Source organism: Crocuta crocuta, unplaced genomic scaffold (genome assembly GCF_008692635.1).
Source record: "Crocuta crocuta isolate KB4526 unplaced genomic scaffold, BGI_CrCroc_1.0 scaffold73, whole genome shotgun sequence".
Lineage (NCBI taxonomy): Eukaryota > Metazoa > Chordata > Mammalia > Carnivora > Hyaenidae > Crocuta > Crocuta crocuta.
Window position 1 is genome coordinate 2,225,525 of NW_027529443.1, and position 22,491 is coordinate 2,248,015.

Genomic DNA, 22,491 nt, shown 5'->3' on the forward strand with positions numbered 1-22,491 from the left:
GTGCCCACAGGACAAACTATTGGCACCACACTTCTTCCAGCAGGTTCCACCCCTCTGATACAATCACTGGCTATCCAGAAGGAAATGCAACCACAGAGAAGAGAACAGGAGCTCACAGAACACAGAGGAGCACACATTCACAAACCACCGGACATTCCAGGCAACTCACACCATCGAAGAGGGGGGCCAACTCAACTAACAGAAGGGCCAACAGCCAAAGACATAGCGCTAATGGCTGCGGAGTGGAGACATTTAAAATGCATTTAATATCCTCAGAGGGATAACGGGGGGACCTTGTCTCCATCACACAAGAATCACCTCATATGGAGAAGAATTAATTAGGAATCCTGAGCTGGGAGATCAGGGAGAGGCATTTACCCAAAATATAGGAGTGAGGACAAGGAATGCCGACAGAAATACGAAAGGTTGCTGATAGCCACGATCGGCAAGGTTGCAGACATTCTCAAGTATTTTTGGTGGGAGTGTAAGTTAGGTTTTTCTTAGGAGACTATTTCTAGATTTCCTGCCACTTGAGCCAAAGAAATCCCTGTTGTTAAGCCAAGGGTCGGCCAGTTACAACCCACAGGCCAAATCTGGCCTGCCGCCTATCTTTGTAAATAAAGTTTTATTGGAACACAGCCACACCCATTCATTGACATACTGAATATGGCTGTCTCCATGCTAGAATGACAGAGCTGAGTAGCTGTGACAGACACAGTGTGGCCCTCAAATCCTGAAATATATACTATCTGGCCTTTTACAGGTAAAGCTGGCTGACCTCTGATTTAGGCAATAGTTGGGTTTTCTGTTACATGCAGCTGAATACACTCCCATCTGAAACAATGAGTAGACTTGCACAAATAGAATGAAGTCCCAAAAAATGAACATTCCACTGATAACTGGTTATATGTAGGGAGAAGAATGAGATTGGGGTAAATTTCAAGGGGAATTTTCATTCAGTGCCTTAACTTGGAATTTTTACACTGATGACAAAGAGCTTCAAACTATTTTGCAATTGAAAGATTGCAAATGAAAGAACAGTTGAGGGGCCCCTGAGTGGCTCAGCCGGTTAAGTGTCCAACTCTTGATTTCAGCTCAGATCATGATCTTGCAGTTTGTGAGTTTGAATCCCGAGTTGGGCTCTGCTCTGACAGTGCAGAGCCTGCTTGGGATTCTCTCTCTCTCCCTCTCTCTTTGCCCCTCCTCCACTTGGGCTCTCTCTCTTTCTCTCAAAATAAATAAACTTAAAAAAAAAAAGGAACTAAAGGTCTATATGACACTTTTAAAAAGGTGAATCTCACAAATATGCTTAAAAGAAAACTAACAAGACATAAAATGAGTACTTACTCCGTGATTCCATTTATATGAAGTTAAATACAGGCAAAACCTACCTAGGAGTCAAGATAGTGGCCATGGATTCATGGAGAGGGTCGTGAACAGGGAGTGGGCATGAAGTTGCTAGGAATGTTCTATCTTTTGAGGGAAATTCTTAAAACTATGTACTTAAGATCATGCATTCTGTTGTATAGAAGTTCTATCTCAATAAATAAAAAGCCAAAAAGAAGAATGGAAGGGAGGTGTTTCTAACTGTCCCATCGCATGGCCCTAATTCTGAAATGTAAGTAGGTGTACACAAAAAAGCCAGAAGGAAACACGAAAGCAAGTAATAGTAATTATCTAGATGGTAGGATAATGACAGAGGGGTGTGCCTTTCTGTATCTTCTTTTTTTAAAAAAAAGTTTATTTAATATTTACTTTGAGAGAGAGAGAGAGTGCAAGAATGTGGGCCAGGGAGGGGTAGAGAGAGAGGGAGAGAGGCTTCCAAGCAGGCTCCGCACTGTGAGCATGGAGCCCAATGCGGGGCCGGAACCCATGAACCACGAGACCATGGCCGGAGCCGAAGCCAAGAGTCAGGTGCTTAACTGACGGAGCCTCCCTGGCACCCCACCTTTCTGTATTTTCTAACCTCTCTACAGTCAGCATTCACTAGTTCTGGAATCAGACAGAGATGAAAAACATCGAATGCAGGCCCTACCCAGGCGGGTGCCTGCAGGTGTGGACCGCACGGGCCTCGCCTTCCTCACTCCCCTTGCTGACGGCACAACCCCACCCCCGGTCGGACTCGCACACCTAAACAGCACAAACAGCTTCGGTTCCAAGGGCGTACTACTCCCTAATTCTCTTAACAACCCCATGAGAAGGTAGTCCACTTTCAGTCCCATTCTACAGGCGAGAAAAGTGAGGCACGGAAATACACAACGGAAGCCTGTAATCTGCCAAAGGCCACGTGGCTAGAGCCAGGCCTCGAGCCCCGGCAGTCTGAGCTGGACCCTGCCCTGTCCTTGACCACCCCTCTGCCGTTCTGTTACTCATGTGCCAACCATCATCCAGGGCGTCAACAAAGCATGAGCAGCCCTGAGGATATTTTTGAAAGACTGTAGGTTTCTGTATTAAAAAAAGAAAAAGAAAAGAAATGGAGAACTTCAATGAACTTCCTCATTTTTGTTTCAGTTTTGTTTTGAATCAGATAGTGGGGGCGGGGAGGGACACACAGTCCCTTTACCGGCCTCTGACTGGAAGCCAGCAGTCATTAACTGCACTTGGGGGCGCAGGGAGTGAGCATCAGGCTATCTCAGCTTGGTAGGTGAGGAAACTGAGGCTTTCGTGACCAGGCAGTCATCAGCCCTGCTTTCCTATTCACCTGCCCAGTCCTGTGGTCCCGGGAGGACAGCGGGGCCCCCGAGGTAACTCTGAACCGGCAGCAGGAGCCGTGGGGAGAAACAGGCAAGTGGCCTGTATGAGAGCCACTTGGTGACCCGAGTGGGGCTGGGCTTCATGTGTCCATCTTCCTCAACCTCTCTGAGTCCTCAGACAAGGGAGGAAGGAGTGAAGATGCCCATTTTACAGGTAAAGAAACTGATCCTTGCTCTTGGGTCCTCACTTCCAAGATGACCAAGAAAAGGAGCAGCAATGGCCATGCCAAAGAGGGCCACAGCCACATGCAGCAGTATGTGTCCCAGCACAAGGCCACTTAGAAGTCTGTCATTTGAGGGGCGCCTGGGTGGCTCAGTCGGTGAAGGGTCCAACTCTTGATTTCAGGTCATGATCTCACAGTTTGTGAGTTCAAGCCCCCTGTTGGGCTCTGCGCTGACAGCGTGGAGCCTGCTTGGGATTCTCTCTCTCCCTCACTCTCTGCCCCTCCCCTGCTCACACATGTGCTCTCTCACTCTCTCTCAAAATAAATAAACTTCAAACAACAACAACAACAACAAAGAAGTCTGTTATCTGAAACATGGCAGAGGCCACAGCTGTCAGGGACATTTCCAAAGGGAGCATTTTGGACGCCTGTGTGCTTCCTGAGCTGTATGTGAAACCCCATTAATGTCTTGCTGTGCCATTTCCAGCAAGGCAGGCCGAGGTCCCTCTTGTGCAGCCCAGGAGGACCGAACACCCCGACCCCAACTCAGACCTGCGGGTGCTGCCCCATGGCCTTCACCGAAGCTCAGCTAAGGAGCAAGGTCCTAGAAGACTAAAGAAGCACTGCCCTCTAGGAAAACATAAAGTGGAATTAATGCCTTTCAAAAAAAGAAAGGAAATTGAGCCTTGGGATGGTCGCAGGACTTGCCTGGGGTCCCTCAGGGTGACACACATACTCTCTACTTTCCACGGTGCACAGAGCATGGAGTATCAGCTCAGCCCGGGACTCGCTATGTTGACCGGAGTGACTTTGCCTCCCTGCTGTGAACCCAGGTGCCCTCACCTGCAAGTGAGGACTGTGCCGCTCACAGTACCCCGTGAGGATTTAACAATTGCGCTATTTTGTCGGCCTCACTGCCTGCACGATGAGGTGGCCACGTGCCGGACGGATGTTGTTTTCTGCCTCCTCGCTATCTACCCTTCCTCCCTTCTGGGAGGATCCTGGTGTTCCTTTGGGAAAATACCCCGTCTTTACCACGTGCTTAACACTGGGTCAACTCCCACCCCACCCCCACCACCAGGGTGGTACGAAACCCTGAGCTGGCTGTGGGTCCCACTCTCCTCTCTTTGGCTGTAGCTGCTGAGATAATTATAATGATGAGGGGGAGGACAGGACAGGACGAAGTACCCGTCACCTATTCAGGCTCACCACATGCCAGGCACTGCTCGGAACACCCCTCGTGGCCTGATGATGTAGATGTCACTATCATCCCCATTTTTTTTTTAAGTTTATTTATTTTTGAGAGAGAGCGTGTGTGCGTTTGTGTGTGTGTGTGTGTTTGTGTGTGTGTGCGCGCGCGTGCGCTTGAGTGGGGGAGGGACGGAGAGAGAGAATCCCAAGCAGGCTCCATACTGTCAGAGCTCGATGCAGGGCTTGAACTCATGATCCACAAGATCATGACCAGAGGCAAAGTTAAGAGCCGGATGCTTAACCAACTGAGCCAGCCAGGCACTCCTATTATCCCCATTCTACATGTAAAGAAACTGCAGCCATCGGTCCACGGACCAACGGATAATTCTCGCAGGCCCGGTTCCCCCAGGAGACAGACCTTTCAAGAGCAAATTGCAGGAAGCTCCTTCTCTTAGACAGTATCATCCTCTTTTCTAACCATATTCTGTATTCTACGAAGTGAATTTGGGGGGTGGGGAAGTAGAGGGAGATAGTTTCAAGACAATTTCATGCCTAAGATCTGGAGACACAGAGAACTTTGATGATGCTCTGTTGAAGGGCACACTGTTTATCCAAAACAGGCTCGGGAAGGGCAAGCTGTCAACATTATCTCTCACTGGTCACAAATTGCAGCTCTCTGATGGGTTTTTCCTAGAGTTTAATCTTGCGCTGGAAGCTAAGCTGATACCAGGAAGGTTTCTGACGCGTCAATCTCCTCACTGGCATTTTATCAGAAATTGATTCTCTTTGCTTTCCGAGGCTTGCGTCTTGGCCTTGCCATTAAACTCTGGTTACGGGCACTGCATCTGCAGCCACGTTTCCTGCAGCTCCCAGCCTGTTGCAGGGGTCTCAGAGTAGGCTGGCGATTCAGGTGCAAGGGGTTCCGTCAGGTTCCCCAGTGCACTGAAGGGATGAGGAGCGCTGGCCCGATCGTGGCCTGCTTTTCTGTCATTAAGACCTCTCAGCCCTCTCAGGCTCTGAAGGGATTCGTTTTCTAAACAGGCTACCATGGGGCACCTGGGTGGCTCAGTTGGTGAAGCATCTGACTTCGGCTCAGGTCTTGATCTCGCAGTTTGTGGGTTCGGGCCCCGCATCAGGCTCTGTGCTGACAGCTCAGGGCCTGGAGCCTGCTTCGGATTCTGTCTCCCTCTCTCTCTGCCCCTCCCCTGCTCAAGCTCTGTTTCTCAAAAAATGAATAAACATTAAAATAAATTTTTAAACAGGCTAGCTTGCCCCCTGCCAGTCCTAAATTATAGTCTGCAACATTTATTGAGCTCCTAGTATGTGCCAGGCGCTTTGTGAAGCACTTTTCACATATTAAATCACTGAATTCACTGAATTCTTACCACAAGACTCTGAGACAGGCTGTCTGCTCTCCCTACTCTTTAGAAGAGGAAGTCAAGTCATAGGTTCGATGTGCAACTTGCCTGAGTGACTTGGCTCGCCTAGGAATGCCGGCTGTTTGTCTCCAGGGCTCTGAGCCTCCACAACTTGGCCAAGTGGCTTCTAACCAGGCCATGTGACATGTTTGCCCTGGAGATGTCAGAAGTGGTCTGGGTCGGGAGGGGCCCCACCCGCCAAGTTCTCAGAGCCACAGAGATCAGACCTCAGGGAGCAGAAAGGCTGACAGTAGTAACCTCACAACTGGGAATGCACTTGGCAGTTGAATGGAAAATGAGTTTAATCCTTCTCTGCCTAGAAACATGAACTAAAGGGTTTCATTCTGGGAAAAGCATGGACTTGGAATGTCAGCTGTCCTATCAGACAGGCTCTTGGAAGGAAGTGCTATCAGCTTTCATTGTCTTTTTTTTTCCTTCTTTCTCTTTTTTTTTTTTTTTTGGTTATTTAAAAACATTAATCTTTATTTATTTATTGTGAGAGAGACAGTGTACGTGGACATGGGCACATATGAGCAGGGGAGGAACAGAGAGAGAGGGAGAGAGAATCCTAAGCAGGCTCCGCACTGTTAGTGCAGAGCCTAATGCAGGGCTCGATCTCAGGAACCATGAGATCATGACCTGAACCAAGATCAAGAGTCAGATGCTTGACTGAGCCACCCAGGGGCCCCTATTTTTTAAATTTTTAAGCAAAGGGGTTGAGATCTGTGTATATGGAAGAGCCAGCTCCCCATCCTCCAGAAGGCTAATGTGGCAAGAGTGCTGAGATCGGAAACGAGGAAGGGGAAGGGTCTGGTGACTGCGTGCCAGGGGAGGCTGAAACTTACAGTACAAGTCACCAGTCCCACTGGCCTCCTGCAATGAGCCAAGCAAGGGGTCAGAGCCAGGGGCCCGGGAGAGACGGCTTTCAAAACCTGAGGTCATGCCTCCAAACCCTTCTTAGGACAGCCCCCTGCTTCTCCTCCCGGCTGAGAAGAGTGGCCTGGAGAATGTACTGGGGCAGCCACTGAATGGCCCCCAGCATGCATACCTCAGCCAAGGGCAGTCACACTTGAACGTGGCCAGTATTCTACAAGGTGGCCTGGGAGAAAAGCTCTGCTTCTCTTATGCTGCTGGGAGACGAACCAGAAATGTCACTTTTTAAAAAGCACATACCTTTGAGCCGTTAATTCCACTTTTAAGAATTTAAACTTTGGCTATTCCTACACGTGTTCACAAAGATGTCTACTCTAGGGTATTTTTTTTTATGTTTATTTATTTATTTTGAGAGATAGAAAGACAGAGAGAGACAGTACAAGTTGGGGAGGGGCAGAGAAAGAGGGCGAGAGAGAGAGAATCCCAAGCATGCTCTGTACTGTCAGTGCAGAGCCCAATTCAGGGCTCAAACCCACAAACCATGAGACTGTGACCTGAGCCAAAATCGAGAGTCGGACACCGAAACCGACCAAGCCACCTGGGTGCCTCTATGATATTCTTTAAAGTACCCTCAAAGTAGCAAAAGACTAGAGAGTTGTCAACCAGGATCTACTAATATATTTATGGACAAGTCCACAATTCTTTAGATGCATTTATTTATTTGTTTGTTTGTTTGTTTATTTATTGGTTTTTTAATGGTTTATTTTTCAGAGAGAGTACATGAGAAGGGAGGGGGAGAGGGGAGGGGGACAGAGGATCCAAAGCAGGCTCTGTGCTGACAGCAGCGAGCCTGATGTGGGGCTCAAACTAACAAACATGTGAGATCATGACCTGAGCCAAAGTCAGACACACAACTAACTGACTAAGCCACCCATGTGCCCCTACATGCAGTGATTTACTATTAAAACCTGATCTGAACGGATATGAAACTTACAGTGTTTATCCCACCTAGTAAGAATATTCACATTTCCCTGCAGATTTATTTGTGTTTGAATATAGGGTGCTGTCCCAGGCCATACCGGGATGGTATTACTTTCTATATTCTAGAGGTCCCTGGGTGGCTAAGTCGGTGGAGCGTCCATTTCAGCTCAGGTCACGATCTCATGGTTGACGAGTTTGAGCCCCACGTTGGGCTCTGTGCTGACCGCTCAGAGCTTGGAGCCTATTTCTGATTCTGTGTCTCCTATTCTCTCTGCTCCTCCCCGGCTCACACTCTGTCCCTCTCTCTCAAAAAATAATAAACATTTTAAAAAATTCTTTAGGGGCGCCTGGGTGGCTTAGTCGGTTAAGCGTCCGACTTTCGCTTAGGTCATGATCTCGCGGTTCGTGGGTTCGAACCCCGCGTCGGGCTCTGTGCTGACAGCCAGCTCAGAGCCTGGAGCCTGTTTCAGTCTGTGACTCCCTCTCTCTCTGACCCTCCCCTGCTCACGCTGTCTCTCTCTCTCTCCTAGAAAAAAAAAAAATTCTTTAAAAAAAGAAAAATAAATAAATAAATTCTAAAACAATGAAACACGTTTGGCTCCAAAGGTGTCAAATGAAGGACTGAGTTTCTGTGCGTTTGTGACGGAGCACTAAGCGGCCATTAAAAAGAAGGAATGAGGTCTGTGCATACGGCCTGCTGTAGAGCGCTCTCCAAGACATGTCATTAAATGAAAAAAATAAGCAAGAAAGAAAAGCAGCAGGTGTTGCTGTGCTATCACAGGGACAGAGAAGGATAGCTACGCTGTGCACAGTCACATAGCTACAGAATATTCTGGAAAGACAGATAAGACATTGCTTACTGTGGTTGCCTCTTGACCGGGTATCTGGGGGACTGATAGGAGGAGCACTTATCCCTTAGACACCCTTTGATACTGACTACCAGCTCAGTCAACCTCTCTTTCTGCCTCTGAACTGGGAGAAGGAATGGCTGTTGGGGAAGAGCATCAAGACAATGACGAGGTGCAGGGACAGGAGGGGCGCAGTGGCATGACCATGGTGGTACACAGAGAGGGCTGTCCAGCCTTCCCAGTCCCTGGAGGCAGCCTGAATCCTCCTTCCTTCCCTGTGTTCCCTTGATATCCGGTTCCCCCTTGCTTGGCAAAGATGGGAGGAGTCTCTGGTCCTTGCACTGAAAAGCTCTGCTTAGTAGCAGGAAGTGCTGTGTGCATGCGCGTGTGTGCGCGTGCACACGCATACAAAGGGGAAGCTTAACGTTTCCTAGGTGGTTGAGTTAAATGACTTTTGCAGTCCTTTACAAAGTGAGCTCAGCAGATGCGTGTGCTGTCAAGAGCATTTTTCAGAATCCCCAATCAGCTGCAAAAGGAGGCAGTCCATTATCACAGGAGACTGTCAGACTGGTTCAGAGTTGGGGGGAGGGGGGCACACACATGAGCTGGCTCGCCTGGGGCCCACAGCCAGGAGACTGGAAGGCTGGAATCAGTCCAAAGTCCAGCTGGAGCAAGGGAGACCCCTTCAGTAAGAAACACAATTGTGCACCTTCTGTATCCAAGGGCATGGATACCTCTCTGTTAAATATTAGACATGCTAAGAAATGATTACAATAAGGTAATGACTAACATTTGTGGAATGCTTAGGACGGGCCTTGGCACCTCGCAAGGTACTTTAACACGTTATCGCCTAGTAAACACAATCTCGAGATGAGAGGGGTCCAGAGAATCGTCCAAGGTCATATGACTGGGATTTGAAGCAGAAGCACATGGAGGGTACTAATTCGGTCTCCCTAGAGTCCCTGTGTCTCTGTACAACAGGACAAGACTCCAGGGCCTGGTCTCAGTGCTGTGGCCACCAGGATGGACGCCGGAGGGGCGATGAACCAAGATTTTCTTCCCTCCCCTGTGGTTTCCTTTTTTTACTTTTTTAAACACTGTGTGATAAATTTACTTCCTAATGATTTTTGAGTAAACTACAATGACCACAATTTCAAAGTCATTAATAATTCATGACCAAGGGCCATAAACACTATATAATCTCCACAGGCAGAAACCATGAATACTTGTTAGACACAAGGCAGAGAGTATCTTTGCCAACTAAATGGAAGTACGTACTTACTTCGAGCTAAGTGTCACATAGTGTTTCAGAAATGATCATAGCCCTTCCAAAGCCTGGGTCCCAGCCTTCTTTCCCTCCTCCTACGCCCACCCCACCCCCTCCCGCCACTCCAGGGTTTTATCTGTCTGTGGGAGGGTTCAAGACTGTGGGGTCCTCAGGCCAGACAGCCATGCAGCGATGAGGGAAGGATCTGTGCTAAGAGCCTGGGGTTACTTATTACGGATCGAGCACTGGTTCTGACCCGTGGATGCACATCAGGACCACTTGGGGACAGTTACAAAATTCTGAAGCGTGGATCCCACCCCCAGAGATTCTGATTCAATTGTTTTGAAAATAGGCCTAAATGTCAGGGTATTTAAAAGCTCCTGGGCATTTCTTCACTGGATTGTTTGTTTTTCGGGTGTGGAGTTTGGTAAGTTCCTTATAGATTTTGGATACTAGCCCTTTATCTGATATGTCATTTGCAACTATCTTTTCCCAGATGGCCAACAGATACATGAAACGATGCTTAGCATCCCTTCTCATCAGGGAAATACAAATCAAAACCACACTGAGATACCACCTCACGCCAGTCAGAGTNAAATAAATAAATAAAAGCTCCAGGTGATTCTAATGGGCACCAGTGCTTGTGACCACTGACTGACACCAAGCACTGAGCCTGGGGCCTGCCACCGTGTAGCTACCGAGCAGGTGTATGGAGGCAGGCAGGGCAGGGTGGTGGAGGGCCTCACGGAAAGGACAAGCTCTCCTCAACACCAGCCGTGGCCCGGGGTGGCCTTAAGGGAATAAGGCCTCCACTGTTGTTCTCCATTTTAGCAAAGAAGCCAGAAGTGCACATTTTTCTGTGAAAATTGTAAATGTGGATGCCCAGTTTTTAAAAAGGTTTAATGGGGGGCGGTGGCGCCTACGTGGCTCAGTCAATTAAGCGTCCGACTTCAGCTCAGGCCATGATCTCACGGTTCCTGGGTTCGAGCCCTGAGTTGGGCCCTGTGCTGACAGCTGGGAGCCTAGAGCCTGCTTCGGATTGTCTCCCTCTCTCTCTGCCCCTCCCCCACCTGTTCCCTCTCTCTCTCTCTCTCTCTCTCTCTGAAAATAATAAATAAACATTAAATTTTTTTTAAATAAATTAAAAATTGTAACAGGGTCTGGGCCAAATAAAACACATCTTTGGGCTGAATTCGGCTGGCAAGCTCATTGCAAAACAGCCTCCCCTCCTCCCTTTGCCGCGCTGGCCCATGACAGCGCAGAGAAAGAAGCACCCAGTCCCAACCCAGGGAGGAAGCAGCACGTTCACCTGCCACAGTGTGGGCTGGCCCGTGTCACCTCACCGCCGGAAGAACACGATGAGCCCCACCCCCACCCCCCGTCTGCTTGTTCCAATGAGCTTGTCTTTTCCTTGCCTTTCATGGTGACAGAGTTTGATCTATACCTGGCATCCTGTGTAAGGCACAGAGTGTCAGGAAGTGCAGATTCCACAGGGGGCGTGGGAGGGATCCAGAAAGAGGAGGTGGGTGGAAAAAAGCGTGTTATATCAAGATGAGCAACCTGCCAGCTAGCTATTCGTTTCCTTCTCCTGTTTTTCTAACCAAACAAAAGCCTTGTTAAGAGAATCAGCACCCTCTTTTTCAGAAAGGCCTGAAACCATTTTAAATATCTTAGATATTGTGATAAACAACTCCACTCTCTTGTTTGTTTTTTGTTTTTCTCATCCCAAGCTCTTTGCTAAGCGGAGTGATCTGAAATGCTCGAGGGTGGCTGGCAGGATGGGAGTAACCAAGACAATGGCAATTAGGATGCCCTGTTGCCAAGGAGAAAGACTGAGGAGGAAAAGAGTATCTCAACTAAGTACCTGCTGCCTCGCTTTGTCAATTCCCTGCAAATTTCTTAATGCGGATAAATGGGATGCTGTTACTCTGTGATAAAAGCCTCGGTTAGGCTGACACAATTCCTACCTGGCTTGGGAGGGGCGGGGGCTGGTCCCCACCCTTAGTCATGTCATCAAGGTGGGGACCAGGAGCCAGGGAGCCTCTGCCCCCCAAGTCTTTGGAAGGACTTTGTGGGAGACATGCACGCGTGTTCCTGCTTCCAGAAAAATGTTCTTACCAGAAAGGAGTGACCGAATCCACCCCGGCTCAGTGTCTAGAATGTCCCTGGGGGCTGACATTTAAATCTTTCAAGTAGCAGGAAGTCCCTAAGCTACCTCCCAGTCCTCATCCCACATAGGCTGCTTGACTGAGAAGAAAACCCACAGTGGCCATTCCGGCTACAGCTGAGAAAGGAGACTAGAGGGGACGGGATGACAGCCATTGCAAAGGCCCTTTGCACTCCAACCCCAGCCTGCCTGCTCAGAGCTGGTTAAGGGGAGAGGCCAACACAGAGGACACAGGCACGGGAAGAGAAAGACCAAGTGTTGTGGCCATTTTTGAGCCTCCAGAGCCCAGTCAGCCTGGGAAATTCCTTTTCATCATTGGAATTATGTCACTTTACAAGCAAGAGGGTTGACGTGTAAGTGCTGATGAATTTCAGGATTGGTCGATACTTACGACGAAGCACATGCCTTCATACCCACACACCTCTACACTCATCCACGGCTAAAGAAGACTCAAACTCAAACTCCCATGAGCTTGAAGGGCCCTGCAGTGACCTACAGGTCCTTGCTACCACTGCACACTCTCGGGCTCGGCAAATCTTGCAACTTTCCCTACTGGTGTCTCTCTGACTTTGACTTTGACCACGCTGTTTACTGGGCTTGAAAAACTGCTGCTCAGTCTTCAAGAGGCAGCCCGCACATCAGCTTTTCTGCGCACCTTTCTTGTTACCACTGACAGTGAGGGAACCCTTTTTTCTGTACTGAAATTCCACTTTCTTTGTCCTTCTCATACTGTATTCTGATGACCCTGCTGCACATCCATTCCATTTGTACTGTGCACACCCCGAGATCGGGGCTGTGTCTCTCTCATCCCTGGGGCCGGGCACAGAGCAGGGGGGCTCAGTGTGGCAGGTTTCAGGAACGGCCACAGGATTTGTAGATGTCTCATCCAGAGGGGAGACCTGTTTCCCCAACCCCTTGAATCTGGGCTGGCCTTGTGACTTGTTTTAAGAAAACAAAGTAGCAGAAGAGACACCATGCTGATTCTGAGCCCAGGGCTCAGGAGGCCCTGCAGCTTTGACTCTTCATGTGCTTCATGCCCAGGAACCCCCACGTGAATAAAGCTGGCCTTGCTGGTGGATGAGAAAGCATTCAGAGAGAGCTGAAGCACGCTCCTGATCCTCAGTCACCCTGAGGCAACACAGCAGCTCACTGCCAAAGCCCACGTGAGTCCAGCGGAGATCAGCAGACCTGCCCAGCTCCCACTGCTGACCCCCAAAATCACTAACAAAATGCACAGTTGTTTCACATCCCTGAAATGTGGGTTTGCTTTGTTACACAGACAAAGCTAACTGACACACTTCCTAAGAAATTGTCACGACAAGTGCCACTTCAGCCGAGCACTCTAACTGCCAGCGGGCATCTGGTCCGGGATTCAAGTAGGAGCCGCAGAGGGAAAGAAGAAGGAAATCCAGGAAAACTTCCCTCAGGTGCCTTCACACAGAGTCGCGCCCCCCCCCGGTGACACATTTACCTCCTTTTTCTCCCGCGAGCAGGACCGGCTTCTGTCAGCCTTTCGCAGAGTCTGACCTGTGGCAGTTCAAAAGCAGAACCAGAGATTAGGGCTCTTTTAAAACAGCTAGTTTATCACCACAAAAGCTTTTTATTTGCAAACTGAATAGACGGGACCAATCATAATCAAATGATTTTAAGAAAATGTAGCCTATTATTATAGTGGGAAAATGGCATGCTCTTGAAATAGACCAACGGCAAGGAAATGGTAATTCACATGCTCACGTTATTTCACTGTAATGAACAAAGCCTCAGCTCTTTAATCTGGAACATTATCTGCACTCTGCAAGGGCCGACTGTAGATTTCCCAGTCGAATTACATTTTTATTAAATTGTTTAGAATTATAGAAAATGCTTTCCACTGAGCGCATACACATAACCTTTGATGAGCACGCACCAATGTGCTTCACCAAACCCCCAAACTCAACATCTAGGTGATGGTTCAGATGTGAATTAGCAGTAATCACCCACATTTCCCATATAGCAAGTAATTTCAGAGAGAACGTTGCTTTTCTTAGAAAACTGGAAGGCTAACACTTGAAGGTACACATACATTCAATAGCTCGACATCATCACGTTTAAATATATGCTGCTCCAAACGCAGTTTTTGCAATTCCTTGATGGAAAATTAATGGATTGCCTTGGTTTTAAACTACAAAATGGGAACCTCTGGGCTTTGGCAATGTGTCTTCCAAATTATCTAGCTTCACTCTTGGGTGGCTCTTGGTGAGGAAATCACAACCATGTGTCCCATTAGCTTGTTGCAAAGCAGGAACGAGAAGGCTTAGTGATGACTTATTGAGAGGCAAGAAGTGGGGACTGAGTCTCAGAGGAAAGATGTTCGTCTCAGGCTGGGGCCGTGTCTGGTAGGTCTACACAGGTGGGGGGCCTCGTAGCTGATGATAAAGTGCAAGTCAAGGGATTCTTTCCAAGAAAGTGAGAATAAGAGGGAAAGCCAAGGTCCACAGATGAACCTCTGGCAATGGCCACACTTTGGGGCCAATATTATAAGAGGATCTAGAAAAGAGGCATCTGGAGGGTGGAGAGACACTCTGGATCACACGGTATCATGGTATATTTGGGTCGTGTGCTCAGCTCACAGGGACACTCAACCTGCTTCCTTCTCTCTCTCTCTCCTCCCTGTCCTCAGCGGGGAGCTCCCCGGCTGACGGTACAGGACCCCAACCCCAGTGTGGTGCACTGGGGCTGGGCCCCTGACCCGACCACAGCCCATCAGAATCCCAGCTCCAGGGATTTGAAATCAGTTTGCAAAGACAGAGAAGGCAGAGGGCCCGAGCAGGGCTATTTCAACGTGTCAGCAGCCATCTGCCTTGGGGGACACGCTAACACACAAGGCCAAGGCAGAAAGAACAGATCTGAAATTGACTGCGTACCTTAGCACTGATGTGCTGGATGCCAACAGTGGAGGGAGGGATATGAGTGCATGTGTGCGCGGACAGGGGGATATGAGACCTCTCCGTACTCTCTACTCAATCTTGCTATGAATCTAAAATTGCTCTAAAAAAACCCAACTTATTGATTACAAAAAGAAAAAAGGCCCAGAATCAGGGATCAGGTGATCTGGGTTGTTGGGCCACTGTTATCCCAACCTCCTGACCCCTGATGCTCTGGGGCAGGAATGAGGATGGACGGCACATGGAAACCCTTCACACACCTGCCCAGATGTCAGTCAAGGGGCTCACTGTAGGCCTGAAGGGGATGACGAGAGGGGATGGTGTGTCAGGGGGTAGGGCACACGGGGCAGAACTGGCAGCCCAGAGACTGGCCTGCAGCTCGAAAGGGACAGAGAGGGTTGGAGGCCAGGGCTCGGACCAGGGTGTTGTACAGAAGCAGTACAGAGGCCAGTAAATAGGAGCCAGTGGGAGCCAGAAGGGCCCAGAGTGGAACCAGGGAGAAGGGAAGCAGAGCCAGCCCAGGGGAAAATAAGGCAGTCCCCAGAGTCTGGCTACAGTCCCGTCAATGCCGGTCAGGCACATGCCGAGGGACCGGGTGAAGTGGACAGCGAGCAGTTTACAGGATCTTGGATAAGTCACAGGTTCCCACAGGATCGCTCTGGGCCATAGTTTCTTCCTGGTTTTTTTTTGTTGTTGTTGTTGTTTAATTAAACAAAATTTTTAATGTTTATTTTTGAGAGAGACAGAGCTCTAGCAGGGAAGGGTCAGAGAGAGAGAGAGACACAGAATCCAAAACAGGCTCCAGGCTCTGAGCTGGCTGTCAGCACAGAGCCCAACATGGGGCTCGAACCTGAGAACCGTGAGATCATGACCTGAGTCAAAGTCAGACACTTAACTGACTGAGCCACTGGGGCGCCCCATTTTATTTTCAATTTTAAATGAGAGTTAGGCTAAATCATCTCTGGGGTTGCTTTTTATCTCTAAAATTCTGTTACACCAACAGAGAACAGTAAGAAAAGCCTTACAGTGGGCCACAAAAACAAAACACAGAGCTTGACTACTAAAATTTGAAAGGAAAGCAACTCTCTGCTGGAGTTCACTAGAAGCTTCCTATTCATGGAGTGCCTGGGTGGTTCAGTTGGTTAAGCAACCGACTCTTGACTCCGGCTCAGGTCATGATCTCATGGTCGTGGATCGAGCCACGTATTAGGCTCTGCGGTGAGCGTGGAGCCTGCTTGGGATCCTCTCCCTGTCTCTCTGCCCCTCCCCCACTCACTCTTGTGCACTCTCTCTCAAAATAAATACATAAGCTTAAAAAGGAGATTCTTATTCATTAAATTGGGAAATAATTTGCTTATTTTACATTGAAAAGAATTCACTGTGATTACACACACTTGTTCCCTCATGCCCCTGGCCTCACACCACGGAGCCCCTCTCCCCTCCCGGTAGCTCAGTGTGGAGACTGCTCCTTCTTACCAAGGACAGAGGAAATGAGATTACACTGCCCCTGTCTACTGCACTTAGCTTCTCTGGGTATCTTCCTACTTATATCTTGTTTCATTCTTATGACAGTCAGGGAGGGAGGTGGGAGAAGGTGACATTAATATCAATAGATGCTATTCGCAAAATTAAGGGGGTGTTCTCCAGCAAGGTGACCTGTCAGCTTCAGCCGTGAAATGATAAACAAGGCCAAATGTAAATGATACATGTGTACCTCATGTTATGAAACAGATGTGCGCCTGGGGAAAAGAAGAAGAAAAAAAAAAAAGATGTGGACGCATATAATACTATGCTCCCACTTAGGACTTCAGAGAGATTTTATCCACACTTTGGATTTATTTTCAATGGTTCGAGGATTCTGACACTTTGGTTTTACTTTGCTCTAGATGCAGATAATAATATTCATCGCTGCCATTTAGGAGGGAGGTGCATCATGCTTGGATGTCATCTTCTGAAGCTGGCAGGCAAGGGAAAATCAGCGTCAAAATTACCCTGGAAAAGGCTGAAAGCCTCCTGTGAAGTGCAGTCCACAGGACACAGCCTTTTATATCCATCGCTGCAGACTACTCAGAATGTGAAATGTTTGGTCCATATGGAAATGCACGGGGCATGATAAAAATATACATGCCTAATATCATTTGATGGTATCTCTAATTAAATTATTCATATCGTAATTACTGCCTCTATTTTTCCTTTAGGGTGGAAGAAGAGCGGCAGTGGGGAGGCCGAGAACCAGGCACCAAGTTCAGGAATGTTAACGCTCCACTGAACTGGACAGTCTACTTGCTACGTACCAGGCTCGACACGTAGGCTTTATCTTCCGCATCCTCACAACCACTCTTGGAGATCAGGGGCCATAAATTTGTCTTGTAAAAGGCCAGATGGTAAATATTTTGGCAAGAGAACAGCTATAGACCGTATGTAAACAAATGGGTACAACTGTGTTCCAATAAAACTTTATTCACAATTGAAGGCTGCAGGCCAGATTTTGCCCCAGGTCGTAGTTTGCTGACTCTTGCTTTAGATGGACAGCCCTATGGGGCACGTGGGTGTCTCAGTCAGTTAGGCGTCCAACTTCAGCTCAGTTCATGATGTCACAATTCGCGGATTCAAGCCCACATCAGGCTCTGTGCTGACAGCTCAAAGCCTGGAGCCTGCTTTCAATGTCTCCCTCTCTCTCTGCCCTTCCTCCACTCATGCTCTCTCTCTCTCAAAAATAATAACCATTAAAAAAAAATTTTAGATGGACAGTACTATGCCACTGGCACAAACCAAGGAAGAAATGAGTGACTGAGCTGGTTTTTCAAGGCCACACTAATGTAGCTTGTAAGTGACAGGGCTCCGTGTGCTCCTAATCATGATCCTCACTAACATTATCACAATCACAAGCATGTTAATCACTGCCATTACCATGTGAGCTCACCTCAGTCAGGTTTATTATGTGCCAGGCACGGAGCTCCAGGCTAAGTACGTGAATCAACTCATTTACCCCTCTCAGCTACCCAAGAAAGAAGTACTATTATTATCCCACTTGTCAGATGCGGTCACTGAGGTTAGGAAACTTGCCCGGTATCACACAGCTAGTGAGTAGAGGAGCCTCAATCTGGATCTGAGCAGTCTGGCTCCACAGCTACACTCCTAACCACCAAGCCCCACTGTTCCCCCAGTGACGACTTTAACGACAAGTACAAGAAACACCAGAATGTGTCGGGGAGGGAGTCTGATTTAAGGAATTCTGTCTGCAATGCAGCTTTCAAGTGTACTTTGCACTCCTAGAACAATTAATAAGGGCTTTAGATAAAAATAATTCCCTAGTGACCAAAGATGGCATTATCAGCCAGCCAGGTAAACGCCACAAAATGCCCAAAGTGGTAAGGGAGGCTTGGCATCAGACCCTCACTCCCGTCTACTCACGTGAAATGCTCAGCCTTGGCAGAAAGGGTTGGGCTTTGGAGAACAAATTCAGCGGAAATCCTGAAGGCAAAGAGGGCCCATGCAGGGATCTATCTCCCCACTGCAAAGGAGCTTCGAACAAAGAACTCGCTTCTCTCCACTGGGGTGGTAGTGCCGCCACTAGGTTACTAAAATGAGCTTGTTTCTTCTGTTGTCCAAATAGGAGGGCTTATGTTGCTCTCATTTCCTAGATCTACGGACTTTAATTTAAATGACAAACATCCCACTGAAACACCACTTAATCTCACCAATCCAACTGGCAAAAAAACAGAGGCTTGACAATATAGCGCTGGCGAGCTCTGGGAAGCTGGCGGTTTTGAGCATTGCTGGGAGAAGTGCAAAATGACATAGCTCCTTTGGAAAGGTATTTTGACACTGTCCTCAAAGGTACATATGCATTTTTCCTTCTGGGCTATAGCAAGATCACTTCCAGGAATCTACTGTAAAGAACTACCTCCACGAATGGGAAATGAATGCACAAGGGTATTCAGTGTATCACAATCTGCACTAACAAATGTTAGAAATGACCAGTAAGTCCATTAGTAGGGACTGGCTGAATATAGTGAACCCACAAATGAAATGGAATACTGTGAAGCCAGAAGAAAGAATAGGCAAACTTCTTAGATATAAGACAATCCTATGTTAAGTGAAAAAAAAATCAATAGGCAGAACGTATTTGTAGTATGCAATCTTTTCTCCAAGAAAAAGGAAGATAGGAATACATTGGTTCTGTTTGTAGAGAGAACCACCCAGAGGTACATGCACAAATGCAACAACTCACTGTCACATTTTTAATGTTTATATGTTTACTTTGACAGAGAGAGAGAGAGCATGGAAGGGGCAGAGAGAGTGGGAGAGGGAAAAAATCCCAAGGAGGCTCTGTGCTGTCAGTGCAATGCCCAATGCGGGCTTGAACTCACGAACCGTGAGATGATGACCAACCCTAAATCAAGAGTCAGATGCTTAACCGACTGAGCAATCCAGGTGCCCCTCACTCTTACTTTTTAGATTGTTTTTATTTTTGAATGATTTATTTGGATTCATTTTCTATTGAGAAAATTAAAAGAAACTTAAAATAGTAAATGTCCAAAAGCCGGATTCAAACTAAAAAAAAAAAAAAACAATGGGAAATGCTATAGAATGTTCCCATGAAAGAACCCAAGAGGAGGCAGTCTGCTGGAGGGGGAGAGAGTAGCCTCTGCGACCGTCAGCACCTCGAAGCTTTGGCACAAAAACAGCATGACATTTTAGGAAAAAGAAAAAGGAAGAAAGAACAAGGAGAGGAAAATCGAGACCTGTCCAGATGAGCTGTCTAGAAATTGTGGTTTCTTAGTGCTTACAGAGCACCTACCCTGTCATGTTCTTCCTCAGGCGAGAGCTGCTAAGATTCCCTATCATGCACAACAAAGCAATGTGGCTCAGAGAAGCAAAGTAACTTGCCCAAGGTCACAGAGCAAGGAAGGGGAAGAACCTGATTAACAACCAGTCTGGCTGCTAATCCAGTGTTCAGTACACCGGGCTGCCAGCACCTCCTGGTCAAGCCCAGGAACAGGAGCGCCCCGCCCCCACATGCCTGCAGCCCCATCCCAGCTTCCTGGACCTTGACCGAGACTTCCACCTACAGCCTTTGTTTGCAAAGATACCTGTGGCAGGGGAAGGAAGAAGGTTGGGGGGAGTTGCTGTTTCGCTCCAGGTACCTGTTTCCAGGCAGGAATGTGGGCCCGATCTTGTTGGATCAGATTTTTCCAGAGAAGTCCAGTCTTAGGTGACAGCTTCTAATTTTTACATATTGACAATTACAAAAAAAAAAAAAAGTAAACCTCTGAACAGATGCAATAAAACAGTCTTCTGGTTTCTAACCTAATAGGTAACTAGGCAGAAAACTTCTCATTATTTACCTTGATGCCACAGAACCACTGCGGGGGGGTGGGGGAGGTAGCTCTTTAAGGAAATTTCATCCTAGTACCAGAAATCTGTAACAAAAAGCATGACCGTTTGGAAGACAGGTAAATGTGGGCTCTGCGACATGACACACTTGCAAATTCCTTCAAATTCCCCGTGTGCAGCCTCCAGGCTGGTTCTGGGACTTGAAGTTTACATTCTGTCTCCTGCAAGCGCGACACAATCTCCCTGTCACTCTTGCTTTGCGTTTTCTGTGTAACTCAAATTCCCGGGGCCCAGTTTACTGCCAAATTACCTGAGATAAACAACATGCTAAGATCCTCTTCTCTCCACACCCAAACAGCAGCTGACAGCTAGAGACGGTTATTTATAACCTGCACAGTTACGCGCATCGGCTCGTGCACCTCTGAAAACGCTTAGCCACGCATTCTCTGGCTGCCTTCAGAATGAGAGGAGAGCCTGGGGACAGCGCTGTGCGGTAGCGGGGCAGGTGGGCTCTGCATCAGCCCGTCTGGCTCAGCTTCTCATGACCTGTTTGGAAAGCCCAGTACTGTCATTCCATTTCAGTCTCTTGTCGGTGTTAAGACAGTGCACATGAAACAGTAAGGACAGTGCCCTGCACACAGGAGGTGACGGGGTTTGAGTGCGGGTGGGGTCCGGAGCTGAAGGCCAGGGAAGAATTCTTGAGATGTCTTCGGTGCAAAAAGCGGGTTTTATTAAAGCGCTGGGGACAGGACCCGGGGGCAGCAGGAGGTGCCCTGGGATTGTGAGGAGCGACGGGTGGCACACCTGGAGGTGGGGGAGGTAAAGGCGAGGGGAAGTTTCCAAAGGGATTTTCATATGCTCCAGGAGGCCTGGCGGTTGTCAGGCTGAGGTTGCTTTTCCCTCTGGAATTAACACTAGGACAGTTGGGAGTTCCTGGAGAAAGGTTCTACTCTGCCGGCCTCAACTACTGGTCAACGGGCTGCAGGCTATAAGATACATAATTTTATCTGCCCTTTCCTTCTGCCTTTGTTTCCCACATCCGTAGGTACTTCGCTGCCCCATAGGTGGCTTTTTGTTCATGGATCTCAGCAAGTTCTGTTTGGACTCTGGCTCCCAAACGTATCCTGCATCTGTCCCTTCCTCTCCATCGCTCTCTGAGAGGGCCACTATCTTTGCCCAGCCACCGGTAGGACTGCTGTCTCCACTATTGCCAGGCTTTTCCCACGGCAGCCATCAAAACACACGACTGTATCCCAGGACCGCGTGCCCCTCCAGTGTTTCCCTCTGCCTGGGTCTCTCTCTGCTGCGCATGCTCACAAGCACACACACACTTGGCAGCCCGCCAGTCTTCCATCCGATCCCTGCATTCATGATTCCTTCTTGCTCTGGGTCCCTTGCTCTCATGATCCTCTCCTGCTGCTTCCTCATCAACCAGATTTCAGCCTGGAGGGACCTCCCTCCTCGGAGTGGACTAGCCCACCATCCTCCCTACTCACTGTCCCCTCCCTACTTTTTACCTGCTGCCTAGCACCTGTCTGACCTTTTCCTTGTGAGCATGTTGTGGTCTGTCTCCGGCACAAAATACGGCCACTGTTTGCTTTTTTTTTTTTTTTTTTAAATCCCTGAATTTCCCATCCCTGGAAGTGCCTGGAATGCAACTGATGGGGTTCTGGGGTGATGAGGGTTCGGAGCTGATGGCCAAGAAAGAATTCTTGAAGACGTCTTTGGTGCAAAAAATGTGATTTTACTAAAGCACAGGGACAGGACCGCTGGGCAGAAAGAGCTGCACTGGGGTTGTGCAGAGTGACTGTGATATACTATGGAGCTGGGGGAGGTAAAGTCAAGAGGAAGTTTCTTAAAGGGATTTCCCTCACATATTACTGGAGGCCTAGCTATTGTCAAGCTAACGTTGCTTTTCCCTCTAGCAAAGCATTAACACTAGGGCACTAGGGGGTTCCTGGAGAAATGTTTTCATCTGCTGGCCTCCAGTATCTGTCAGTGGGCTGCGGGTTATAAGGACATTTAATTTTACCTGCTATTTCCTTCTTGCCTTTGTTCCCACATCACTGTGGAGGGGAGGGTGTTGTTGGGGCTCCAGGAAAAGGAACCTATAGGTTTCTGGAGATGAGGCTATGGATAAGACTGCCTTTTTCTTATAATTTACTAAGGTACTTGCAAACTGATGGAGACTCATGTCCGGCAGGACTGTGATCTCTATCACTTAACCATTTGTTTTCTTTCCTTTCCTTGTCCTTGGCAGTCAGGAGTGCCCTAGGAATATCACACCTACCCCACCTGCGGGTGTGGGGTGAGAGGTATATTAGCTTGTGCTTGGCCTTCAGCTTGCCTTGTGCTCCCTCGTCAGAATGGGCATTGGTAGAATGAATAAATGACCAGATTTTTTCCAATGGATAATGCCAGAAGGACAAGAGGCATAAGTATCAACAGCTGTAAAGACTTCATCTTCGCTCACAATGTATTTTCCCGACCCTCTTCCCCTGCTTTTTGTCAGATGGTGAAATGAAATATGACAAAGTGGGTTTAATACGCCACTGGAGATAATTG

The 22,491-nt window shown here is 48.2% G+C and overlaps 1 protein-coding gene across 3 annotated transcripts in view; it reads right to left on the minus strand.

The window, feature by feature from the left end:
• Positions 1-22,491, minus strand: part of KATNIP (katanin interacting protein) — a 193,977-nt gene that overhangs the window by 160,862 nt on the left and 10,624 nt on the right. For 2 of the 3 annotated variants that reach the window (XR_013334225.1, XM_077760456.1), the window contains exon 1: positions 13,134-13,184. Coding sequence is in view for 1 of the 3 variants with exons in the window: in XM_077760457.1 (XP_077616583.1) it covers positions 13,134-13,189 (56 nt within the window). In the remaining 2 variants the exon portion in view is untranslated. Of the gene's footprint in view, positions 1-13,133; positions 13,190-22,491 lie in introns of those variants that run through there. The other variant, XM_077760457.1, reaches the window with a different exon arrangement.